Raw genomic sequence first — 21,309 nt, forward strand, 5'->3', positions numbered from 1 at the left:
TATGTGTTGTGTTAATTTGTTTTGTCATTTTCTCAATGGGCTTTGCACCCAGACTGGTCTCGAGTTAACTGCCTGGGTCTTTGGGGATTGTTCAGCTGCCTGTAAGTGCTATTGAGCACACAGGGCTGTGCATTTTTCAGGGTCATGGGATGTGTACCTGGTCCAGTTTGAAAGTGCAGTCTATTTCCATGTTGTGTATGTATCTATAGAGATTACATAATGTGTACCCTTGGGTGGTTTCCAGTTTGTTTGATTGAGAGCTTGCATTGTTTTGCTGTATTAGGGACCCAGGATGGGAGAGACCTTCCATTTGTCCAGATGCAATAACTAACTCTTCCATTTTTTTTAAAATCTTAGCTGTGTACTTGCAAGTGAGGGCCAGACTTCTTCTGTGTGTTGTGTTATATTGTTTTGTAATTTACCCTATGGGCTTTGCACCCAAACTGGTCTGGGGTTAACTGCCTGGGTCTCTGGGGATTGTGCAGCCTGTAAGTGCTATTGAACAACCAGGGTTGTGCATTGTGCAGGGTCATAGGATGTGTACCCGGTCCAGTTTGACAGGGCTGTCTATTTCCATGTTTTGTTTGTATTTAGTCTTGGCCTATCTCATATACACACCCCTAACTGATGCCAAGGTTCTAGCATATCGACCTGGAATACTTGGGGGTTGCGTCTATGTGACAGACCAAGCAATTTGGTGTGTAAATCATGTGATGTGGCTGTGTAAGCATTTGCTTTTGAGGATAGGTTGTTAACCCTTAAAGGATCAGTTACAGTTTTGTGGTTTAATTTATCACAGTTATCTTTCAATTCTCACTCCTAATTTTTGGCCTTTGATGCATCCGGAGACAATGTATATGTAACCGGCATTATTTTAACTAGTATCTTAATAAAGTAGGAATTTTACTATAATTAGAAGGTAGTGTGCCCAATCCTTTCTTTCTTCTCCCTTTTTGTTTTGGATTTGTAACTTACTTGAGCGGTAAGGCAGCACCAAATTGGGAATAAATATTTTTTTATTTCCCAGTCCGTTTTTCTAAATTAAACCACACCAATAACAGTAATATTTTTTTTTCCTGCAGTTTACCTGTCAGCCCCATACTAACACCAGAGCCCAGATCCTGTATCATCTCTGTATGCCCCTTGCCCACATCAGACCCAAGATCAGACTTCTGTCCTTATATGTTGCATTTTTTTTTATATTAAAAAGGATTAATGCACAGACTGAGTTAAAGGGATACTAAACCCCCATTTTTTCTTTTATGATTCGCATAGAGCATCCAATTTTAAGCAACTTCCTAATTTACTCCTATTTTCATTTTTTCTTTGTTCTCATGGAATCTTTATTTGAATAAGCAGGAATGAAAGCTTAGGAGCCGGCCCATTTTTTGTTTAGTATCTTGGATAGCGCTTGCTGATTGATGGCTACATTTAACCACCAATCAGCAAGTGCTACCCAGGTGCTGAACTTAAAATTGTCTGGCTCCTAAGCTTTCATTCCTTCTTTTTAAATAAAGATATCAAGAGAACGAAGAAAATTTCATAATAGGAGTAAATTAGAAAGTTGCTTAAAATTACATGCTCTATCCGAATCATGAAAAAAAAAAAATTGGGTTTAATATTCCTTTAAATTGTTGCATGTCACAGATACTACAGATTATTCTACAATCACTTCAATTACCGTAAAAAAAACAATAACATAGTTTCCTCCTTTCGTGGTCAGATTCTGTAAATATCGTTCAACCAAGAAAATGAAGTGCAGATCCTGTCCCTTCTGTAGCGTCTCATCAGAAATGCAACTTATCAATAGGGAATCACCATCAATCAGGAAAAATTCAGATTCAACATAATCATTAAGCAGACTAGAAAACCTGAAATGACAAAAATATTAAAAATGTATATTCTTATTTTATATTATGTTATATTTACATTACATATAAATATTGTATTGATTACAACACACAAACACACATACTGTGTGTATATATGTGTATATATATATATATGTGTGTGTGTATATATATATATATTACAAAGAAGAGAATTATTCAGCACTTGGAGAATACTGTGGGTTATTTGTAGTGTTTTTTACATATATATATATATATATATACACTTCTATTCCCTATAAGTGTTTTAAGATAACAAGTATATACAGTATATATACAGTATATATCTCTAATAGTCCCACACAAATTTAAAATGGATAGTCTTTGGAGCAGAGTTTTTCACACAGTCCGCAGTACTGGTTCCTGAGTACCAAAAAGACACGGCAGCTCGTTTGGTATGGAGCGATCCCCTGTAGAATGAGGTCCCTCCCAAGTGTCTGGAAAAATGTAGAGATAGACAAGCACACAGAGGCACTCCTAGTGTAATACGTTTTTTATATTGATATACGTGTAAAAAGAAGAAATATCCGTACTCACTTGGTTTTACCTCGTTCACTATGAGGTATTTTTTCAGCACTGTGTTAGTAGATGTTCACTCCTTGATCGAGAATCCTCCTATATCCCTTAAAATGGCCGAGGTTTTTCTAGAGTCCTTAGAGCTGATGTTCAATCAGTACTATGGAACTTGCTACGGGCAGTAAGGGGTTAAAGAGTCCTGCTGCTATTTTAACAGGAGTGCAGCTTTTGTTTCAGTGTTTAAGGAGTTTACTAACACGTGTTTTTTACACTTAAAAGCAAGATTTTTAATATACAAAATGAGCTTAATACATATATATATATATATATATATATATATATATATATATATATATATATATATATATATATATATATATATACACACAGTGAAAGATCAACAAACAAGAGACTTTCTTCCTATTTACGGAAGAGTACTTCAGATTACAAATGTCTACAATCAACAATTAAAAATAGCCATAGTCAGAAACCTGTTACAGGGTTATTTGGTAATCCTGTTCCTTGCTGACTAATTTGCTCTATGAACAAGAATATTTACAAATATAGAGCGTTTAAGGTATATAACAGCTACTGAACTGTTTAACAATGTGCAGCAGCTGTTACCTTATTTTCCTCCGTGTGAAAACAGTGAGTGTCATGACGTGTGGACACACAGATGTAATCAAAATTATTCAACCCCCATTGCAAATCCCGTTTATTGTCAAAATGTACAGACTTTTAGCTATTTGCAATGAACAAATTAAAATATCAAAAAAACATAATTTATGCTTACCTGATAAATTCCTTTCTTCTGTAGTGTGATCAGTCCACGGGTCATCATTACTTGTGGGATATTAACTGCTCCCCCACAGGAAGTGCAAGAGGATTCACCCAGCAGAGTTGCTATATAGCTCCTCCCCTCTACGTCACCTCCAGTCATTCGACCAAGGACCAACGAGAAAGGAGAAGCCAAGGGTGTAGTGGTGACTGGAGTATAATTTAAAAGATATTTACCTGCCTTAAAAAACAGGGCGGGCCGTGGACTGATAACACTACAGAAGAAAGGAATTTATCAGGTAAGCATAAATTATGTTTTCTTCTGTTAAGTGTGATCAGTCCATGGGTCATCATTACTTGTGGGATACCAATACCAAAGCAAAAGTACACGGATGACGGGAGGGATAGGCAGGCTCTTTATACAGAAGGAACCACTGCCTGAAGAACCTTTCTCCCAAAAATAGCCTCCGAGGAAGCAAAAGTGTCAAATTTGGAAAATTTGGAAAAAGTATGAAGCGAAGACCAAGTTGCAGCCTTGCAAATCTGTTCAACAGAGGCCTCATTCTTAAAGGCCCAAGTGGAAGCCACAGCTCTAGTGGAATGAGCTGTAATTCTTTCAGGAGGCTGCTGTCCAGCAGTCTCATAAGCTAAACGAATTATGCTACGAAGCCAAAAAGAGAGAGAGGTAGCAGAAGCTTTTTGACCTCTCCTCTGACCAGAGTAAACGACAAACAGGGAAGACGTTTGTCGAAAATCTTTAGCTGCCTGTAAATAAAATTTAAGGGCACGAACTACATCCAGATTGTGCAAAAGACGTTCCTTCCTCGAAGAAGGATTTGGGCACAAGGATGGAACAACAATCTCCTGATTGATATTCCTGTTAGTGACTACCTTAGGTAAGAACCCAGGCTTAGTACGCAGAACTACCTTATCCGAGTGAAAAATCAAATAAGGAGAATCACAATGTAAGGCTGATAACTCAGAGACTCTTCGAGCCGAGGAAATAGCCATTAAAAATAGAACTTTCCAAGATAACAACTTTATATCAATGGAATGAAGGGGTTCAAACGGAACACCCTGTAAAACGTTAAGAACAAGGTTTAAACTCCATGGTGGAGCCACAGCTTTAAACACAGGTTTAATCCTGGCCAAAGCCTGACAAAAAGCCTGAACGTCTGGAACTTCTGACAGACGCTTGTGTAACAGAATGGACAGAGCTGAGATCTGTCCCTTTAAGGAACTAGCGGATAACCACTTTTCTAAACCCTCTTGTAGAAAAGACAATATCCTAGGAATCCTAACCTTACTCCAAGAGTAACCTTTGGATTCGCACCAATATAGGTATTTACGCCATATTTTATGGTAAATCTTTCTGGTAACAGGCTTCCTAGCCTGTATTAAGGTATCAATAACTGACTCAGAAAAACCACGCTTTGATAAGATCAAGCGTTCAATTTCCAAGCAGTCAGCTTCAGAGAAGTTAGATTTTGATGTTTGAAAGGACCCTGAATCAGAAGGTCCTGTTTCAGAGGTAACAACCAAGGTGGACAGAATGACATGTCCACCAGATCTGTATACCAAGTCCTGCGTGGCCATGCAGGCGCTATTAGAATCACTGATGCTTTCTCCTGTTTGATTCTGGCAATCAATCGAGGAAGCATCGGGAAAGGTGGAAACACATAAGCCATCCTGAAGGTCCATGGTGCTGTCAAGGCATCTATCAGGACCGCTCCCGGATCCCTGGATTTGGACCCGTAGCGCGGAAGCTTGGCGTTCTGTCGAGACGCCATGAGATCTATCTCTGGTTTGCCCCAACGTCGAAGTATTTGGGCAAAGACCTCTGGATGAAGTTCCCACTCCCCCGGATGAAAAGTCTGACGACTTAAGAAATCCGCCTCCCAGTTCTCCACTCCCGGGATGTGGATTGCAGACAGGTGGCAAGAGTGAGACTCTGCCCAGCGAATTATCTTCGATACTTCCATCATTGCTAGGGAGCTTCTTGTCCCTCCCTGATGGTTGATATAAGCTACAGTCGTGATGTTGTCCGACTGGAACCTGATGAACCCCCGAGTTGCTAACTGGGGCCAAGCCAGAAGAGCATTGAGGACTGCTCTCAATTCCAGAATGTTTATTGGAAGAAGACTCTCCTCCTGATTCCATAGTCCCTGAGCCTTCAGAGAATTCCAGACAGCGCCCCAACCTAGTAGGCTGGCGTCTGTTGTTACAATTGACCAGTCTGGCCTGCTGAATGGCATTCCCCTGGACAGATGTGGCCGATAAAGCCACCATAGAAGAGAATTTCTGGTCTCTTGAATGGAATGAAGGACACGGCATGCATTTTGAAGTTTTGTTAACCTGTCCTCTGTCAGGTAAATCTTCATTTCTACAGAATCTATCAGAGTCCCCAGGAAGGGAACTCTTGTGAGTGGAAAGAGAGAACTTTTCTCTTCGTTCACTTTCCATCCATGCAACCTTAGAAATGCCAGTACTATCTCTGTATGAGATTTGGCAGTTTGAAAGCTTGAAGCTTGTATCAGTATGTCGTCTAAGTACGGAGCTACTGAAATTCCTCGCGGTCTTAGTACCGCCAGAAGAGTGCCCAGAACCTTTGTGAAGATTCTTGGAGCCGTAGCCAGTCCGAATGGAAGAGCTACAAACTGGTAATGCCTGTCTAAAAAGGCAAACCTTAGATACCGGTAATGACTTCTGTGAATCGGTATGTGAAGGTAAGCATCCTTTAAATCCACTGTGGTCAAGTACTGACCCTCTTGGATCATGGGCAAAATTGTTCGAATAGTTTCCATCTTGAACGATGGAACTCTTAGGAATTTGTTTAGGATCTTTAAATCCAAGATTGGCCTGAAGGTTCCCTCTTTTTTGGGAACTACAAACAGATTTGAGTAAAACCCTTGTCCTTGTTCCAACCGCGGAACTGGATGGATCACTCCCATTAATAAAAGATCTTGTACGCAGCGTAGAAACGCTTCCTTCTTTGTTAGGTTTGTTGACAACCTTGACAGATGAAATCTCCCTCTTGGGGGAGAGGATTTGAAGTCCAGAAGGTATCCCTGAGATATGATCTCTAACGCCCAGGGATCCTGAACATCTCTTGCCCAAGCCTGGGCGAAGAGGGAAAGTCTGCCCCCCACTAGATCCGGTCCCGGATCGGGGGCCCTCAATTCATGCTGTCTTAGGGGCAGCAGCAGGTTTTCTGGCCTGTTTGCCCCTGTTCCAGGACTGGTTAGGTTTCCAGCCTTGTCTGTAGCGAGCAACAGCTCCTTCCTGTTTTGGTGCAGAGGAAGTTGATGCTGCTCCTGCTTTGAAATTACGAAAGGAACGAAAATTGGACTGTCTAGCCTTGGCTTTGGCCTTGTCCTGAGGCAGGGCATGACCTTTACCTCCTGTAATGTCATCAATAATCTCTTTCAAGCCGGGCCCGAATAAGGTCTGCCCTTTGAAAGGAATATTAAGCAATTTAGATTTAGACGTAACATCAGCTGACCAGGATTTTAGCCACAGAGCTCTGCGTGCCTGAATGGCGAATCCTGAAATTTTAGCCGCAAGTTTAGTTAAATGTACTACGGCATCTGAAATAAATGAATTAGCTAACTTAAGGAATTTAAGTTTGTGTGTGATGTCATCTAGTGTGGATGATTGAAGTGTCTCTTCCAGAGACTCAAACCAAAATGCTGCTGCAGCCGTGACAGGCGCAATACATGCAAGAGGTTGCAATATAAACCCTTGTTGAACAAACATTTTCTTAAGGTAAACCTCTAATTTTTTATCCATTGGATCTGAAAAAGCACAGCTATCCTCCACTGGGATAGTGGTACGCTTAGCTAAAGTAGAAACTGCTCCCTCCACCTTAGGGACCATTTGCCATAAGTCCCGTGTGGCGGCGTCTATTGGAAACATTTTTCTGAATATAGGAGGGGGTGAGAAAGGCACACCGGGTCTATCCCACTCCTTAGTAATAATGTCAGTAAGTCTCTTAGGTATAGGAAAAACGTCAGTACTCGTCGGTACCGCAAAATATTTATCCAACCTACACATTTTTTCTGGGATTGCAACTGTGTTACAATCATTCAGAGCCGCTAATACCTCCCCTAGTAACACACAGAGGTTCTCAAGCTTAAATTTAAAATTTGAAATGTCTGAGTCCAGTTTATTTGGATCAGAACCGTCACCCACAGAATGAAGCTCTCCGTCTTCACGTTCTGCAAACTGTGACGCAGTATCAGACATGGCCCTTGCATTATCAGCGCACTCTGTTCTCATCCCAGAGTGAACACGTTTAACTCTTAGTTCTGGTAGTTTAGCCAAAACTTCAGTCATAACAGTAGCCATATCTTGTAATGTGATTTGTAATGGCCGCCCAGATGCACTCGGCGCTACAATATCACGCACCTCCTGAGCGGGAGATGCAGGTACTGACACGTGAGGCGAGTTAGTCGGCATAACTCTCCCCTCGTTGTTTGGTGAAATATGTTCAATTTGTACAGATTGACTATTTTTTAAAGTAGCATCAATACATTTAGTACATAAATTTCTATTGGGCTCCACTTTGGCATTAACACATATAGCACAGAGATATTCCTCTGAATCAGACATGTTTAACACACTAGCAAATAAACAGCAACTTGGAAATACTTTTCAAAGTAATTTACAAATAATATGAAAACGAACTGTGCCTTTAAGAAGCACAGAAAAATATTATAACAGATAAAATAATTAAGTTATAGCATCAATCTTTGTCAGAATATACAGTTTTAGCAAAGGATTGTTCCCCTCAGCAAATGATAACTAACCCAGGCAGCAGAAAAAAATACACAAATAAACGTTTTTTATATCACAGTTAATACAATCAGCACAGCTCTGCTGTAATGATTACTTCCCTCAAAAAAGACTCTTGAGATCCCTGAACTCTGTAGAGATGAACCGGATCATGCAGGAAGAAAATGAACCTCTGACTGAGTTTTTCTGATGCATAGTAAAAGCGCCAAAAATGGCCCCTCCCCCACACACATAACAGTGAGAGGGATCAGTGAACTGCTCTAATTTAAATCAAAACTATTGCCAAGTGGAAAAAAAGTGCCCAAAACATTTTTTCACCCAGTACCTCAGAGAAAAAAACGTTTTTACATGCCAGCAAAAAAACGTTTTACCTCAATAATTAATTGTCATTTAAAACCTATTGCAAGTCCCTGCAAAATAGGTTAAGTCTATGTATACAGTTTAAAAGCCAGAGAAGTACCATTTCCCAGAAAACTGAAGTGTAAAATATACATACATGACAGCCTGATATCAGCTACATCTACTGCATTCAAGGCTGAGTTTACATTATAACGGTATGGAAGGATTTTCTCATCAATTCCATGTCAGAAAATAATAAACTGCTACATACCTCTTTGCAGATTAATCTGCCTGCTGTCCCCTGATCTGAAGTTTACCTCTCCTCAGATGGCCGAGAAACAGCAATATGATCTTAACTACTCCGGCTAAAATCATAGAAAAACTCAGGTAGATTCTTCTTCAAATTCTACCAGAGAAGGAATAACACACTCCGGTGCTATTATAAAATAACAAACTTTTGATTGAAGATATAAAAACTAAATATATCACCATAGTCCTCTCACACATCCTATCTAGTCGTTGGGTGCAAGAGAATGACTGGAGGTGACGTAGAGGGGAGGAGCTATATAGCAACTCTGCTGGGTGAATCCTCTTGCACTTCCTGTGGGGGAGCAGTTAATATCCCACAAGTAATGATGACCCGTGGACTGATCACACTTAACAGAAGAAATGATTTACACACTCTATCAGACCAGCACTATACTCAATGTAGACAGGAACTACCATGAGCTACTGCCCAGCTCACATTCAATATAAAAGCACCCTACATCCTTTTCTGGAGATAAATTATTGTTTTAGAGATTTCTTTGGTCTTATATCTGCCTTAATCAAGACATCTCGTAAATTACCACTCCTCTAAAAAGCAGTCATGGGAAAACATTTAAACTCCTCAACATCCGCAATGCATTCACCTACAAGATGACACTGTTTAGGTATCACAGACATTTTGGGATTCTGTTCTTTTGAGCGATGAAACAAAACTGGAACTTTTAGGCCCGGTGGATCAGCGGTATGTCTGGAGGAGGAAGAATGAAGCATACGCTGAAAAGAACCCTCTGCCTACAGTTAAGCATGGTGGTGGCTCGGTGATACTCTGGGGCTGCTTTGCATCCTCTGGCACTGGAAACCTGCTGCGTGTGGAAGGCAAGATGGATTAACTCAAGTATCAGGAAATCCTAGGAGAAAACATCTCGGATGCAAAAACAGGACGCCAAAGTCCCAGGGAGGTGCGCTTGTGCAACAAATGGTATAAAGACTGTAACGGCTGCACTCTTAAAAAAGGAGATCCAACGATGTTGACCTGAAAAAGGAAGAGAGGCGCCACATGGTGTAGTATAGACAAAAATAGCCCCGCAGGAGAGTGATTACCCTGAACCCTTAGCAATGGAAACTCACAGAGGGAGCGGCACAACAGGAGTGCCAGGCAAGACAGCACAGGACACTCAGAGTCACCCGTATGACTCACAGCATCGACTGGAACGTACAATGTTGGGTCAGGTGACCAGCGGCATCCAATCCAGGAGCGCCGACTGTCCGACAGCTGACGCCAGATAGGCTTGGAGATGCAGACAGAGAGAGCTGAGCGTGGCCAACAAGGGGAGCGCTACAACCAGCAGTAAAACGGGCACAGTTGGCCCAAAAATGGTGATAAGACTCTTAGAAGCAAGAGTAAGTGGACAAGCAGGTGGATATAAAAAGTGTATATTTATTAAAATACACAGATAAATAGCAACGCGTTTCTCAGCAAAACATGCTGTTTCATCTGGCTTTTTCTTTTTTAGGAGAAAACATCATGCTTTCTGTGAGGAAGCTGAAGCTTGGGCGTCATTGAACCTTCCAACAGGACAATGATCCCAAGCATACCTCAAATTCCACCAAGGCTTGGTTGCAGAAGAAGTCATGGAAGATTCTACAGTAGCCATTACAGTCACCTGACTTGAATCCCATAGAAAATCTCTGGTTGCAGCACACAAACCCAAGAATATTACTGAACTAGAGGCTATTGCTCATGAGGAATGGGCTAAGTTTCCTCAGGAAAACTGCCAAAAGCTGGTGTATGGCTATGCATCTTGTTTGCAGCAGGTCATAACAGCAAAAGTGTGCTCTATTTCTAAAGATGCTTGCCATGAAGGGGTTGAATCATTTTGAGACTGCAGAATTCATTAAAAGTTGCATTTTCAGTTGAATTTGGGAAAAAAACACTTAAAGTATTCGTTGTGTTGAGCTATTTCAATTGCTTTTGTTTGATTTGTTCATTGCAAACAGCTGAAAATACATTTTGACAATAAACCTGGTTTGCAATGGGGGTTAATTATTTTGATTACAGCTGTATATTTCATTGGTCACTAATAGTTTTATTACTAGAAAACTTTACAGGAATAGAGGGAATGAAATGATAACAGCTAATGTTGTCCTGTTACCATTTTAGGTCAGTGGTAACTAAGGGGTTAAAGGAAGATGAAACCAAAACTTTCCTTTTTGTAATTCAGATAGGGCATACATTTTTGAAAAAGATTTCAATTTTCTTCTGTTATCAAAAATATTACCTAGGCATGCATCTGGAGAATTATATGGCAATAGTTTATGGCAACAGTATTATAACATTCAATATTCAGTTGTATGTAACATTGCTAAAGCATTCTTGCAAACTGCTGCCGTATAGTGCTCTAGACATGTGCAAGCTGCTGCGCCTACCTATATGATTTTCAACAAAGGATACCAAGCAAAACAAAGTAAATTTACAACCACCAAAAAACACCCATGCTAAATAGTTTCTAAATTTTGTCCTGAGTTTAGAAATACCCAATGTTTACATGTTCTTTCCTTTTTTTGCAAGTTATAGGGCAATAAGTACAAGTAGCACTTTGCTATTTCCAAACCATTTTTTTCCCTCCAAAATTAGGGATAGTTACATTGTAATACTGATATCTGTCAGTCTGATTTAGATAGAGCATGACATTTTAAGCAATTTCTCATTTATTCCTATTATCAACTTTTCATCGTTCTCGTGCTATCTTTATTTGAAAAGGCAGGAATCTAAGCTTAGGAGCTGGCCCATTTTTGGTTTAGAACCCTGGATAGCCCGTGCTGATTGGTGAGTCACACTAATATTTTTTCCCAGTGCATATAACAGCAAAGTCCAGCGCACCCGGCAGCAATGAGACTCAACAAGTAAATAATGCCAAGTAGTTACCTGTTTATTTAGAACATGTGGAAAAAAGGGCTAAACAAGCCAAATATGCCTTATAGCAAAGTACTCCAACACGTAAGGAAATGACAGCAAAAGACAGGCAGCAGTATAGGGGAAAAAATAGGTCAGACGCGTTTCCTTATGTTGCTACATAGTAATCCTCAGTGACCATGTCTGTTCCCACAATTCAGTGCCTTAAATACAGAGCTGTTGTTCAATCACAGCAATTAAAGGGCTAATTAATGTATAGCCAATCATTAAAGACAAGTGAATGTGTGCAGAACATGTCACTGGAGTTACAATGTCTTAACAAAAAAATATATATGTGCTTATAAAATATTTGACTGATGTATACATATGATCAATTAGGCACTAAAAGAATACACAAAAAATGTGAATGCAAAAATATACAAATATTATTTACCTGTAAAAAATGATAAATGTAAATAAATAATTGCACAAAAGTATAGACTTAAATATACTTCTAATTTCACAAAAAATAATAGTGCCACATTGAATTTGATATACAAATACTAGTGAATACTGAGTCAATAAGCAAAAAGCAAAAAACTAAATAAAGTGAAAGAGATTACAATAAAGATAGAAAATAAGAACTCTATTGATCTACAAATAATCTTACATCCCAATCAAAATTTAAACCTGCCGGCACTCTAGTGCCCAACTGAAAAATCCAATATACTTCTCTCTTACTGAGAGCAGTTCCTCTGTTACCACCTCTTGGGTGTCTAGAGATCAATTGGATTGCTTGAAATGTCAGCAATGAACTATCAGAATTGTGGTGTCTTTTGAAATGCAGGGAGATGGGGGTAGTGGACTCTGGGTCATCAATTGAGCGTAAATGCTCAAGAAAGCGATCCTTTAACGCACGTGTCGTTTGTCCCACGTACTGCCTGAAACACCCCCTGCAGGTCAAAAGATATATGACATAACAAGAATTGCATGTCATATGTTCACGAATTTCAAATGTCTTGTGGCTGTTGCTGGATGTAAAACTGGCGCCAAATGACGCATAGGCACAAGACTTACATCTCTTACTGCCACATTTGAAGAAACCAGGTTTTATAGAAAGCCAATTTCTTTCCTTTTTTTGCAAGTTATAGGGCAATAAGTACAAGTAGCACTTTGCTATTTCCAAACCATTTTTTTTCCCCTCCAAAATTAGGGATAGTTACATTGTAATACTGATATCTGTCAGTCTGATTTAGATAGAGCATGACATTTTAAGCAATTTCTCATTTATTCCTATTATCAACTTTTCATCGTTCTCGTGCTATCTTTATTTGAAAAGGCAGGAATCTAAGCTTAGGAGCTGGCCCATTTTTGGTTTAGAACCCTGGATAGCCCTTGCTGATTGGTGAGTCACACTAATATTGTTCCCCAGTGCATATAAAAGTTATATTTACACTATACTGTAGTCTATTAAGTGTGGAATAGCATTATGTTTTAAAAAAACAATATCATACATTAATTAAAAAATACTTTATTGCTAAAAGATGCTAATCATCATCTGAACCTTCAGTGAGTTATAATCATTTTGCTGACTGTGTCATTGAGGCCTATTTATGAAATGTCTGTCAGACCTGACCCGACAGTGCGGATCAGGTCCGACAGACATCGCTAAATGAGGAGAGCAATACGCTCTCCGTATTCAGCATTGCACCAGCAGCTCTTGTGAGCTGCAGGTGCAACGCTGCCCCCTGCAGACTCACGGCCAATCGGCTGCCAGCAGGGAGGTGTCAATCAACCCAATCGTACTCGATCGTGTTGAATTCCAGCGATTCCTGTCCGCCTCATCAGAGCAGGCGGACAGGGTTATGGAGCAGCAGTCTTTAGACCTCTGCTTCATAACTGGTGTTTCTGGCGAGCTTGATAGATAGGCCCCTATATGTATATATGTGTATTTATGTGTATATATGTGTATACATGTGTATGTATGTGTTTATATGCATATATATGTGTATTCATGAGCAATACGCTCTCCGTATTCAGCATTGCACCAGCAGCTCTTGTGAGCTGCTGGTGCAACACCGCCCCCTGCAGACTCGTGGCCAATCGGCTGCCAGCAGGGAGGTGTCAATCAACCCGATCGTACTCGATCGGGTTGAATTCCAGCGATTCCTGTCCGCCTCATCAGAGCAGGTGGACAGGGTTATGGAGGAGCGGTCTTTAGACCGCTGCTTCATAACTGGTGTTTCTTGTGAGCCTGCAGGCTCGCCAGAAACACGGGCCCTCAAGCTCCAAACGGAGCTTGATAGATAGGCCCCTATATGTATATATGTGTATTTATGTGTATATATGTGTATGTATGTGTTTATATGCATATATATGTGTATTCATGTTTATGTGTATATATGTGTATACATGTGTATGTATGTGTTTATATGCATATATATGTGTATTCATGTTTATGTGTATATATATGTGTATACATGTGTATGTATGTGTTTATATGCATATATATGTGTATTCATGTTTATGTGTATATATGTGTATTTATGTGTGTATATGTGTATTCATGTTTATGTGTATATATGTGTATTCATGTTTATGTGTATATATGTGTATTTATGTGTATATATGTGTATTCATGTTTATTTATGTGTATATATGTGTATTCATGTTTATGTGTATATATGTGTATTTATGTGTATATATGTGTATACATGTTTATGTATGTGTTTATATGCATATATATGTGTATTCATGTTTATGTGTATATATGTGTATTTATGTGTATATATGTGTATTCATGTTTATGTGTATATATGTGTATTCATGTTAATGTGTATATATGTGTATTTATGTGTATATATGTGTAGTCATGTTTATGTGTATATATGTGTATTTATGTGTATATATGTGTAGTCATGTTTATGTGTATATATGTGTATTTATGTGTATATATGTGTATGAATGTGTTTATATGCATATATATGTGTATTCATGTTTATGTGTATATATGTGTATTTATGTGTATATATGTGTATGAATGTGTTTATATGCATATATATGTGTATTCATGTTTATGTGTATATATGTTGGAACTTGGAAATATGGAGCTGTTAGAATTGCTTGAAACAGGGTTGCCACAAAACTTCAATTTGTAAAAAGAACAATATCTGCGAAGCACAATACAGTGAAGTGCAATAAAATGAGGTATGCTATGAATATATATATATATTTTTTTTGGTAATAAGAGATGATGCTGCTTCCAAAACTCCAATTAGTAGACATGTGCATTAGTTTACTTATGAATGAAAAATTGTTAATGAAACACAAAGATTTGTCTCGTTTACACAAAATGAATATCCAAACAAATGCAGCAATTTTTTAAAGAAAATGAATGAATAATGATGACATAGTCAGTATTCATTAATTTCCTTTAAATAGTTAAAATACTAACCTTTAGTGTGCTGGAGAGTCTGTTCTCTTCTTCACAAAGCTCCAGCTGTGCTAAAAGGAGGCTTAGCACGGCGGCTTCCAGCTCCTGCAATAAAGGAGAAGTTCCTTTGGTACCGGCCTTAAAAGCCACAGTGCTAAGCCTCCTATTAGTGCGGCCGGGCTCTGTGAAGAAGAGGAGCAGGTTAGCGACAAGTGAACTTTTTCACCTATTACTTTGGAACATTTATATTCATTTATAGAAAATTAATGTAAATACTTCACGAATGGTTGGTATTCATTTAGTTTAAATTAAGATGAATACTAAATAACACGGGTAATGATTTTTTGAAATACAAAGTATTTTGAATATTCAGAATGAAATATTTGTCCAAACTGAAAATTTCGACCATGCTCCAATTAGTTCTACAAGTTAGCATATGAGTTGCTAAGGGCTTTGGCATCAGCAAAGCAAAGCAGCTGGATAGAGATAAACTGAAACCCCAAAAAGTGATGCTGAAAAGCATTGTGAGAGCTAAAGAAGTTTTAAAAACACGTTGAGATCTGTGCATATCCTAAAAGGACTAATTAAGTAAAAAATTGTTTGCATAAAAAAATTGTTTAAAAATTGCTGGCAAGTATTTTAAAATAGTGTTTAAAAATAAACAAAAATACTTAAATAGCCATGCTGTCTGGAGCAATCTACTCCACCCCCCTTAGTGTTTAGACAAAGGCATTGTATTTCAACTGAGTTCACAGCTTCTAGGCATGCTCCAGCAGATAATCCCTGTTCACTTTTGCATTCTACCAAAACAACAATAGATATAGATACAGTCATAGAAGGAAATGTGTGGGGGAGTTAGAGCTTTACAATTCGGAAACTTAAAAGAAAGGGTTAATGGCGAGGCACTACAGTATAAATTTGCAGGTAAAGTAATTCAAGTACATATTATTATTTTTTGTCTCTATCTTAACTTGTTTTATGTCCCTTTAAAGTATATTGCAGGGGTGGAGAATGGATCTAAAAGGCAGCAATAAAGTCTAACAGAGCAAGTAGTGAGAAATAACCTTTTTAAGACCATCACTTTTCCTATCTCTGTAATTGTGGTTTTAATCAAATGTGAAAAAAGCTAGTTTAAAGATGGTCAAGTAGTAAGGAACTGGAAAAAAAAATACTTTTGAGGATGGGGTAGGATTTTCAGTGAGTGGTAAGTCAGAAAAAAATTATATGGGTTTGTATTGGGGTTACAGTGTGAGAAACAGAGGGATATTTCATCCTCTGTCATTAGAGATAAAGCAACTGAGAGTTGGTGATTGGAAAGGGGCTGAAGACAAGTAAATAAGTTCATGCGGAAGTAATTAAATTATTAATGGTAAATGGTATTTATTATAGAGCTCTCTGCTTGTGAGATTAGATGTGGAAGAGAAGTAGAAGTACAGTAAGGTCTCTGCTAGTAAAATTAGATTAGAAATGAGACTCAAGAGGACAATGTGGTCTCTGCTTGTGAGATTAGATGGGGAGGAGATGAAGGAGTACAGTATGGTCTCTGCTTCTGATGTTCAGTGGGGAGGATATACAGGCACAGTGAGGTCTTTGCTTGTGATATTCGATGGGAGGAGATTCAGGAGGACAGTGAGCTCTCTGCTTGTGATATTAGATGGGGTGAGATGCAGGAGGACAATCAGATCTCTGTGAGATTCGATGGGTGAGGAGATGCATGTGAACAGTGAGGTTTCTGCTTGTAAGATTAGATTGGGAGGAGATTCAAGAGGGCAGTAAGGTTTCTACTTCTGAGATTAGATGGGGAGGAGATGAAAAAAGACTGTGTGGAACCGCTGTAGGATTAGACAAACAAGGACATTTAGGAAGACAGTGAGATATCTGCTAATGTGATCTTAGAAGAGGTGATCTTAGAAGAGATGCAGGAGGACAGTGGAGTATTATGAAAGCAGAGAAGAGGCATTTGGGATTAAAGACAAAGAGGATATGATCAAGAAAAAACAAGCTTTCTTGGATGGATTAAAAGCAGGTGTATAAGACTATATGATAGATGTATATTCAAGGATGCCTGCTTAAGTGTGGATTTCCTTCAAAAGTACTCAACAATGCAAGATACATTTTGTAGTAAGCAAGAGTGTATAGATTACCAGGCCTGTGGTTTTGAGTGTTTGAAGAAATTTAAAGGAATAGTCTAGTCAAAATTAAACTTTCATGATTTGGGTAGAGCATGCGATTTTAAGCAACTTTCTAATTTAATCCTATTATCAATTTTTCTTTGTTCTCTTGGTATCTTTATTTGAAAAAGCAAAAGTGTAAGCTTAGGAGCCAGTCCATTTTTGGTTCAGCTCCTGGGTAGCACTTGCTGATTGGTGTCTAAATGCAGACACCAATCAGCAAGCGCTACCCAGGTGCTGAACCAAAAATAGGCCGGCTCCTACACATTTTTGCTTTTTCAAATAAAGATACCAAAAAAAAAAAGAAAAAAACATTATAATAGGAGTAAATTAGAAAGTTGCTTAAAATTGCATGCTCTGGGGCCGATTTACTAACTGTCGGGCGGACATGATCCACTGCAGCGGATCATGTCCTCCCGACAACGCTGAATGCTGACAGCATACGCTGTCCGCATTTAACATTGCACAAGTGAACTGCTTGTGCAATGTCGCCCCCTGCACATTTGTGGTTTATCGGCCACTAGCAGGGTGTGTCATTCAACCCGATCGTATGTGATCAGACGGACTGATGTCCACAGCCTCAGAGGAGGCTTAAGACTGCTGCTTCTTAATTCCTGTTTCCGGCATAAACAGGTGATAAATCGGCCCCTCTATCTTAATCATGGAAGTTAAATTTTTACTAGACTATACCTTTAAGTAAGCATAAGAAGCTATAGCAAATGCAGAGGATAGGGTGTGGTTATAAGGAACAGTAGTAAGGCTGTGGTAAGAGAAGGTGGAAAAAGAGAAAACAGAGATAATTAGATAATGAAATGCTACTGGATGATTACAAAAAGGTACTGGATATTTAATTTTTAAAAAGGTAGGCATTATAGACTTTTTGTTTATGAAAAACTATCAAATTGTTTGAGGTTTTTTCCATCCTAGAAGCTGTAAAATTTGTTTGTTTAACAGGTTTCCTAAAAAAAAAATCTGTATTAATGTCTACGAGGGATGCTGGAATATAATCTACATAATAAGGTCAGAACTGATTGCACAAGGTAACTTGTGTTTCCAGAACTGGGTCACATACAGACGTATGCATCATTTTATAACCTGCCACAAATAGACCCTTAACTAATTTTAAAAGTTTAGGCATATCGATACCTCCTGTCAACCATGTTTTATCAATGATATACAAAATATTGACCCATATTCCTTCTATTTACATGTCACCCTTCCTCGAAAGCTGGGAAAAAGATTTGGGGGTAATACTTCTTCCACAGACTAGCATGACTCATCTTCAAACCACACCAAAAACCTTGATTAATTTGGCTATGTTGGAGATTAAGTTTAAACTCTTACACAGATGGTATCTCACTCCAAACAAACTCCTTCACCTTTATAGTACTAAAGCTGTTGTGGTCATAAGGCTAGTGGAATGTCTCATATGTGGTGGTGGTGAAACTCAATGCAATCCTTTTGGAGAGAAGTGATATCGCAGATAGAGATAATCATAGACAAAAAATTCCCATTGGACCCCTTATTGTGGTTTCTGAACAAACTCCCTAAATTTAAATATAAACTCTTTCTAAAACTATTTTATATCATGACTAATAGTGCTAAATATTTAATAGCTAAACACTTGAGAAGTAAAAAGGCCCCATCTATATTAATCTGGGTCTGACAAGTATCAGAGTTTATGGAGTTATTATTATTATTATCATTTATTTGTATAGCGCCGCCAAATTCCATAGCGCTGGGTACAGTGATAGGGGTATACAATGACAAAGATTTGTGATAAAATACAAAACAAAACAAATCTAGTACAAGAGGAAGAGGGCCCTGCTCTGGAGAGCTCACAGTCTATATGTTTAGGGTGCAGAAACATAAGATTGGGGTAGCTTGTTACATTGGTTTTTTGCAGCAGTGAGTCAGGCAGTTCATGTACATGTATTAGTTTGGTTCGGATGCGGGATGGAGGAGAGATGGTAAGCCTCTCTGAATAGGTGGGGTTACATTGGTTGTATTTGCAGCAGTGAGTCAGGCAGTTCATGTACATGTATTAGTTTGGTTCGGATGCGGGATGGAGGAGAGATGGTAAGCCTCACTGAATAGGTGGGTTTTCAAGGATCGTCTGAAGCTATACAAGGTTGGAGACAGTCTAATTGAGCAGGGTAGAGAGTTCCAGAGGACAGGAGCAGCACGTGCGAAGTCTTGGAGGCGGGAGTGGGACATAGAGATAACAGGAGTGTAGAGACGTAGGTCAGAGGTTGATCGAAGAGGATGGGATGGGGAATATTTCACAATGAGAAAGGAAATATAGTTGGGAGTTAGACTGTTGAGTGCTTTGTAGGTTAGGGCTAATACTTTAAATTGTATTCTGGAGTGTATTGGGAGCCAGTGTAGAGACTGGCATTGCGGAGCAGCTGATGTAGATCGTCGACTTAGGTGGATGAGTCTAGCAGAAGCATTCATAATAGATTGGAGGGAGGAGAGGGGGTGTTTTGGTAGGCCATTTAGGAGTAGATTGCAATAATCAATGCGTGACAAAATGAGGGAATGAATAAGTATTTTTGTAGTTTTTTGAGTAAGGAAGGGACGAATTCTGGAAATATTGCTTAGGTGTGAACGGCCGGATTTGGTAAGCGCTTGTATATGTGGGTTGAATGTGAGTTCTGAGTCTAGTTTGACACCAAGGCAGCGGACCTGGGGTGAGGTATTGAAAATAGAGTCTCCAACCATCAGAGAAGTGTCAGGTGTTGGATGTCTCGAAGAGGGGGGATAAGAAGCAGCTCAGTTTTGGACAGATTGAGTTGGAGGTAGTGTGAAGACATCCAAGAGAAAATTGCAGAGAGGCAGTCAGAAATCTGGTTGAGTAAAGAGGGAGAGATATCAGGAGAGGAAAGATAGAATTGGGTATCATCAGCATATAGGTGGTACTGGAATCCAAAGGAGGCTATACATTTTCCAAGGCAGGATGTATAAAGAGAGAAAACTGAAAACGAGCGGTTTGAAAGATATGATGCAAACCAGGAGAGGGCTGTGTCTCGGATGCCAAAAGAATGTAATATTTTTAGGAGGAGAGGATGGTCAACTGTGTCAAAAGCTGCGGACAGGTCAAGAAGAATTAGTAAGGAGTAATGGCCTTTTGCTTTAGCTGATAACAGGTCATTTGTTACTTTAGCAAGAGCGGTTTCTGTTGAGTGTTTAGGGTGGAAACCAGATTGTAGTGGATCAAGTAAGGAGTTAGTTGTGAGAAATTGAGTTAGCCGATTATAGACTAGTCGTTCCAATAATTTTGAAGCAAAGGGAAGTAAGGAGACAGGTCGATAGTTAGAAGGCGTGGAGGGGTCAAGCGAGGGCTTTTTTAGGATTGGTATGATTGACGCATGCTTGAATGTGTCAGGAAATGTGCCAGCAGTGAGAGATTGGTTAAAGAGATGAGTTAGGGTAGGGGTTAGTGAAGCAGAGAGAGAGGGAATAAGTCGTGAAGGAATAGGGTCAAGTGGGCAGGTTGTGAGATGAGCCAAGGATAGGAGTGCAGAGACTTATTCCTCTGTTATAGGAGGGAAGTAGCATAGATTTTTGTTAATAGAAGGGGTGGGTAGGATCGCTGGGTTTGTGGGGTGCGAGGTGCAGATCTCTTTTCTAATGGTGTCAATTTTATTTTTTAAGTGATCAGCAATAATTTGAGCAGTGAGGTTTGTAGTGGGCGGGGGGCAGGCGGACATAGAAGGGAGTTAAAGGTTGAGAACAGTTTTCTGGGGTTGGATGCGTGAGATGACACAAGGGAGGAGAAATAGACTTGTTTGGCCAGGCTGAGCACAGAGTTGTAGGACTTAAGGGTGAATTTATAATGTTGGAAATCAGCACAGGTGCGTGATTTCCTCCACTGCCTTTCAGCAGCCCGTGAGCATCTCTGAAGATATCTGGTCTGTTTAGTGTGCCACGGTTGCCGTCGAGTGATTGATGTACGTCGAAGAGTGGAAGGTGCAGTTTTGTCAAGTGTTGATTTTAATGCCGAATTATACTGTAGAGTCACAAGGTTTGGACAAGAGAGGGATGAAATGTCAGACAGCAGAGGACTCAGTTGAGTGGAAAAGTCTGTGAAATCCAAGTAAGGTAGCAGTTTTTTGGGGGCTTGCAAAGATGTAGCAGGTAGAGTAAGAGAGAAAGTTAATCGATGTGGTCAGAGAGAGGAAAGGGGAAGTTAAGGAAGTTAGAAACAGCACAGAGATTTGTGAAGAC

At 39.3% G+C, this 21,309-nt stretch overlaps 1 protein-coding gene across 1 annotated transcript in view; it reads right to left on the reverse strand.

Moving 5' to 3' along the window:
* The window catches only part of LOC128647449 (probable ATP-dependent RNA helicase DDX60), a 1,088,706-nt gene that overhangs the window by 983,802 nt on the left and 83,595 nt on the right, over positions 1 to 21,309 (reverse strand). Inside the window, exon 3 of the mRNA XM_053700235.1 lies at positions 1,682 to 1,871. Within this exon, the coding sequence (XP_053556210.1) occupies positions 1,682 to 1,871 (190 nt within the window). The remainder of the gene's footprint in view (positions 1 to 1,681; positions 1,872 to 21,309) is intronic.

This window comes from Bombina bombina, chromosome 2, assembly GCF_027579735.1.
Source record: "Bombina bombina isolate aBomBom1 chromosome 2, aBomBom1.pri, whole genome shotgun sequence".
Lineage (NCBI taxonomy): Eukaryota > Metazoa > Chordata > Amphibia > Anura > Bombinatoridae > Bombina > Bombina bombina.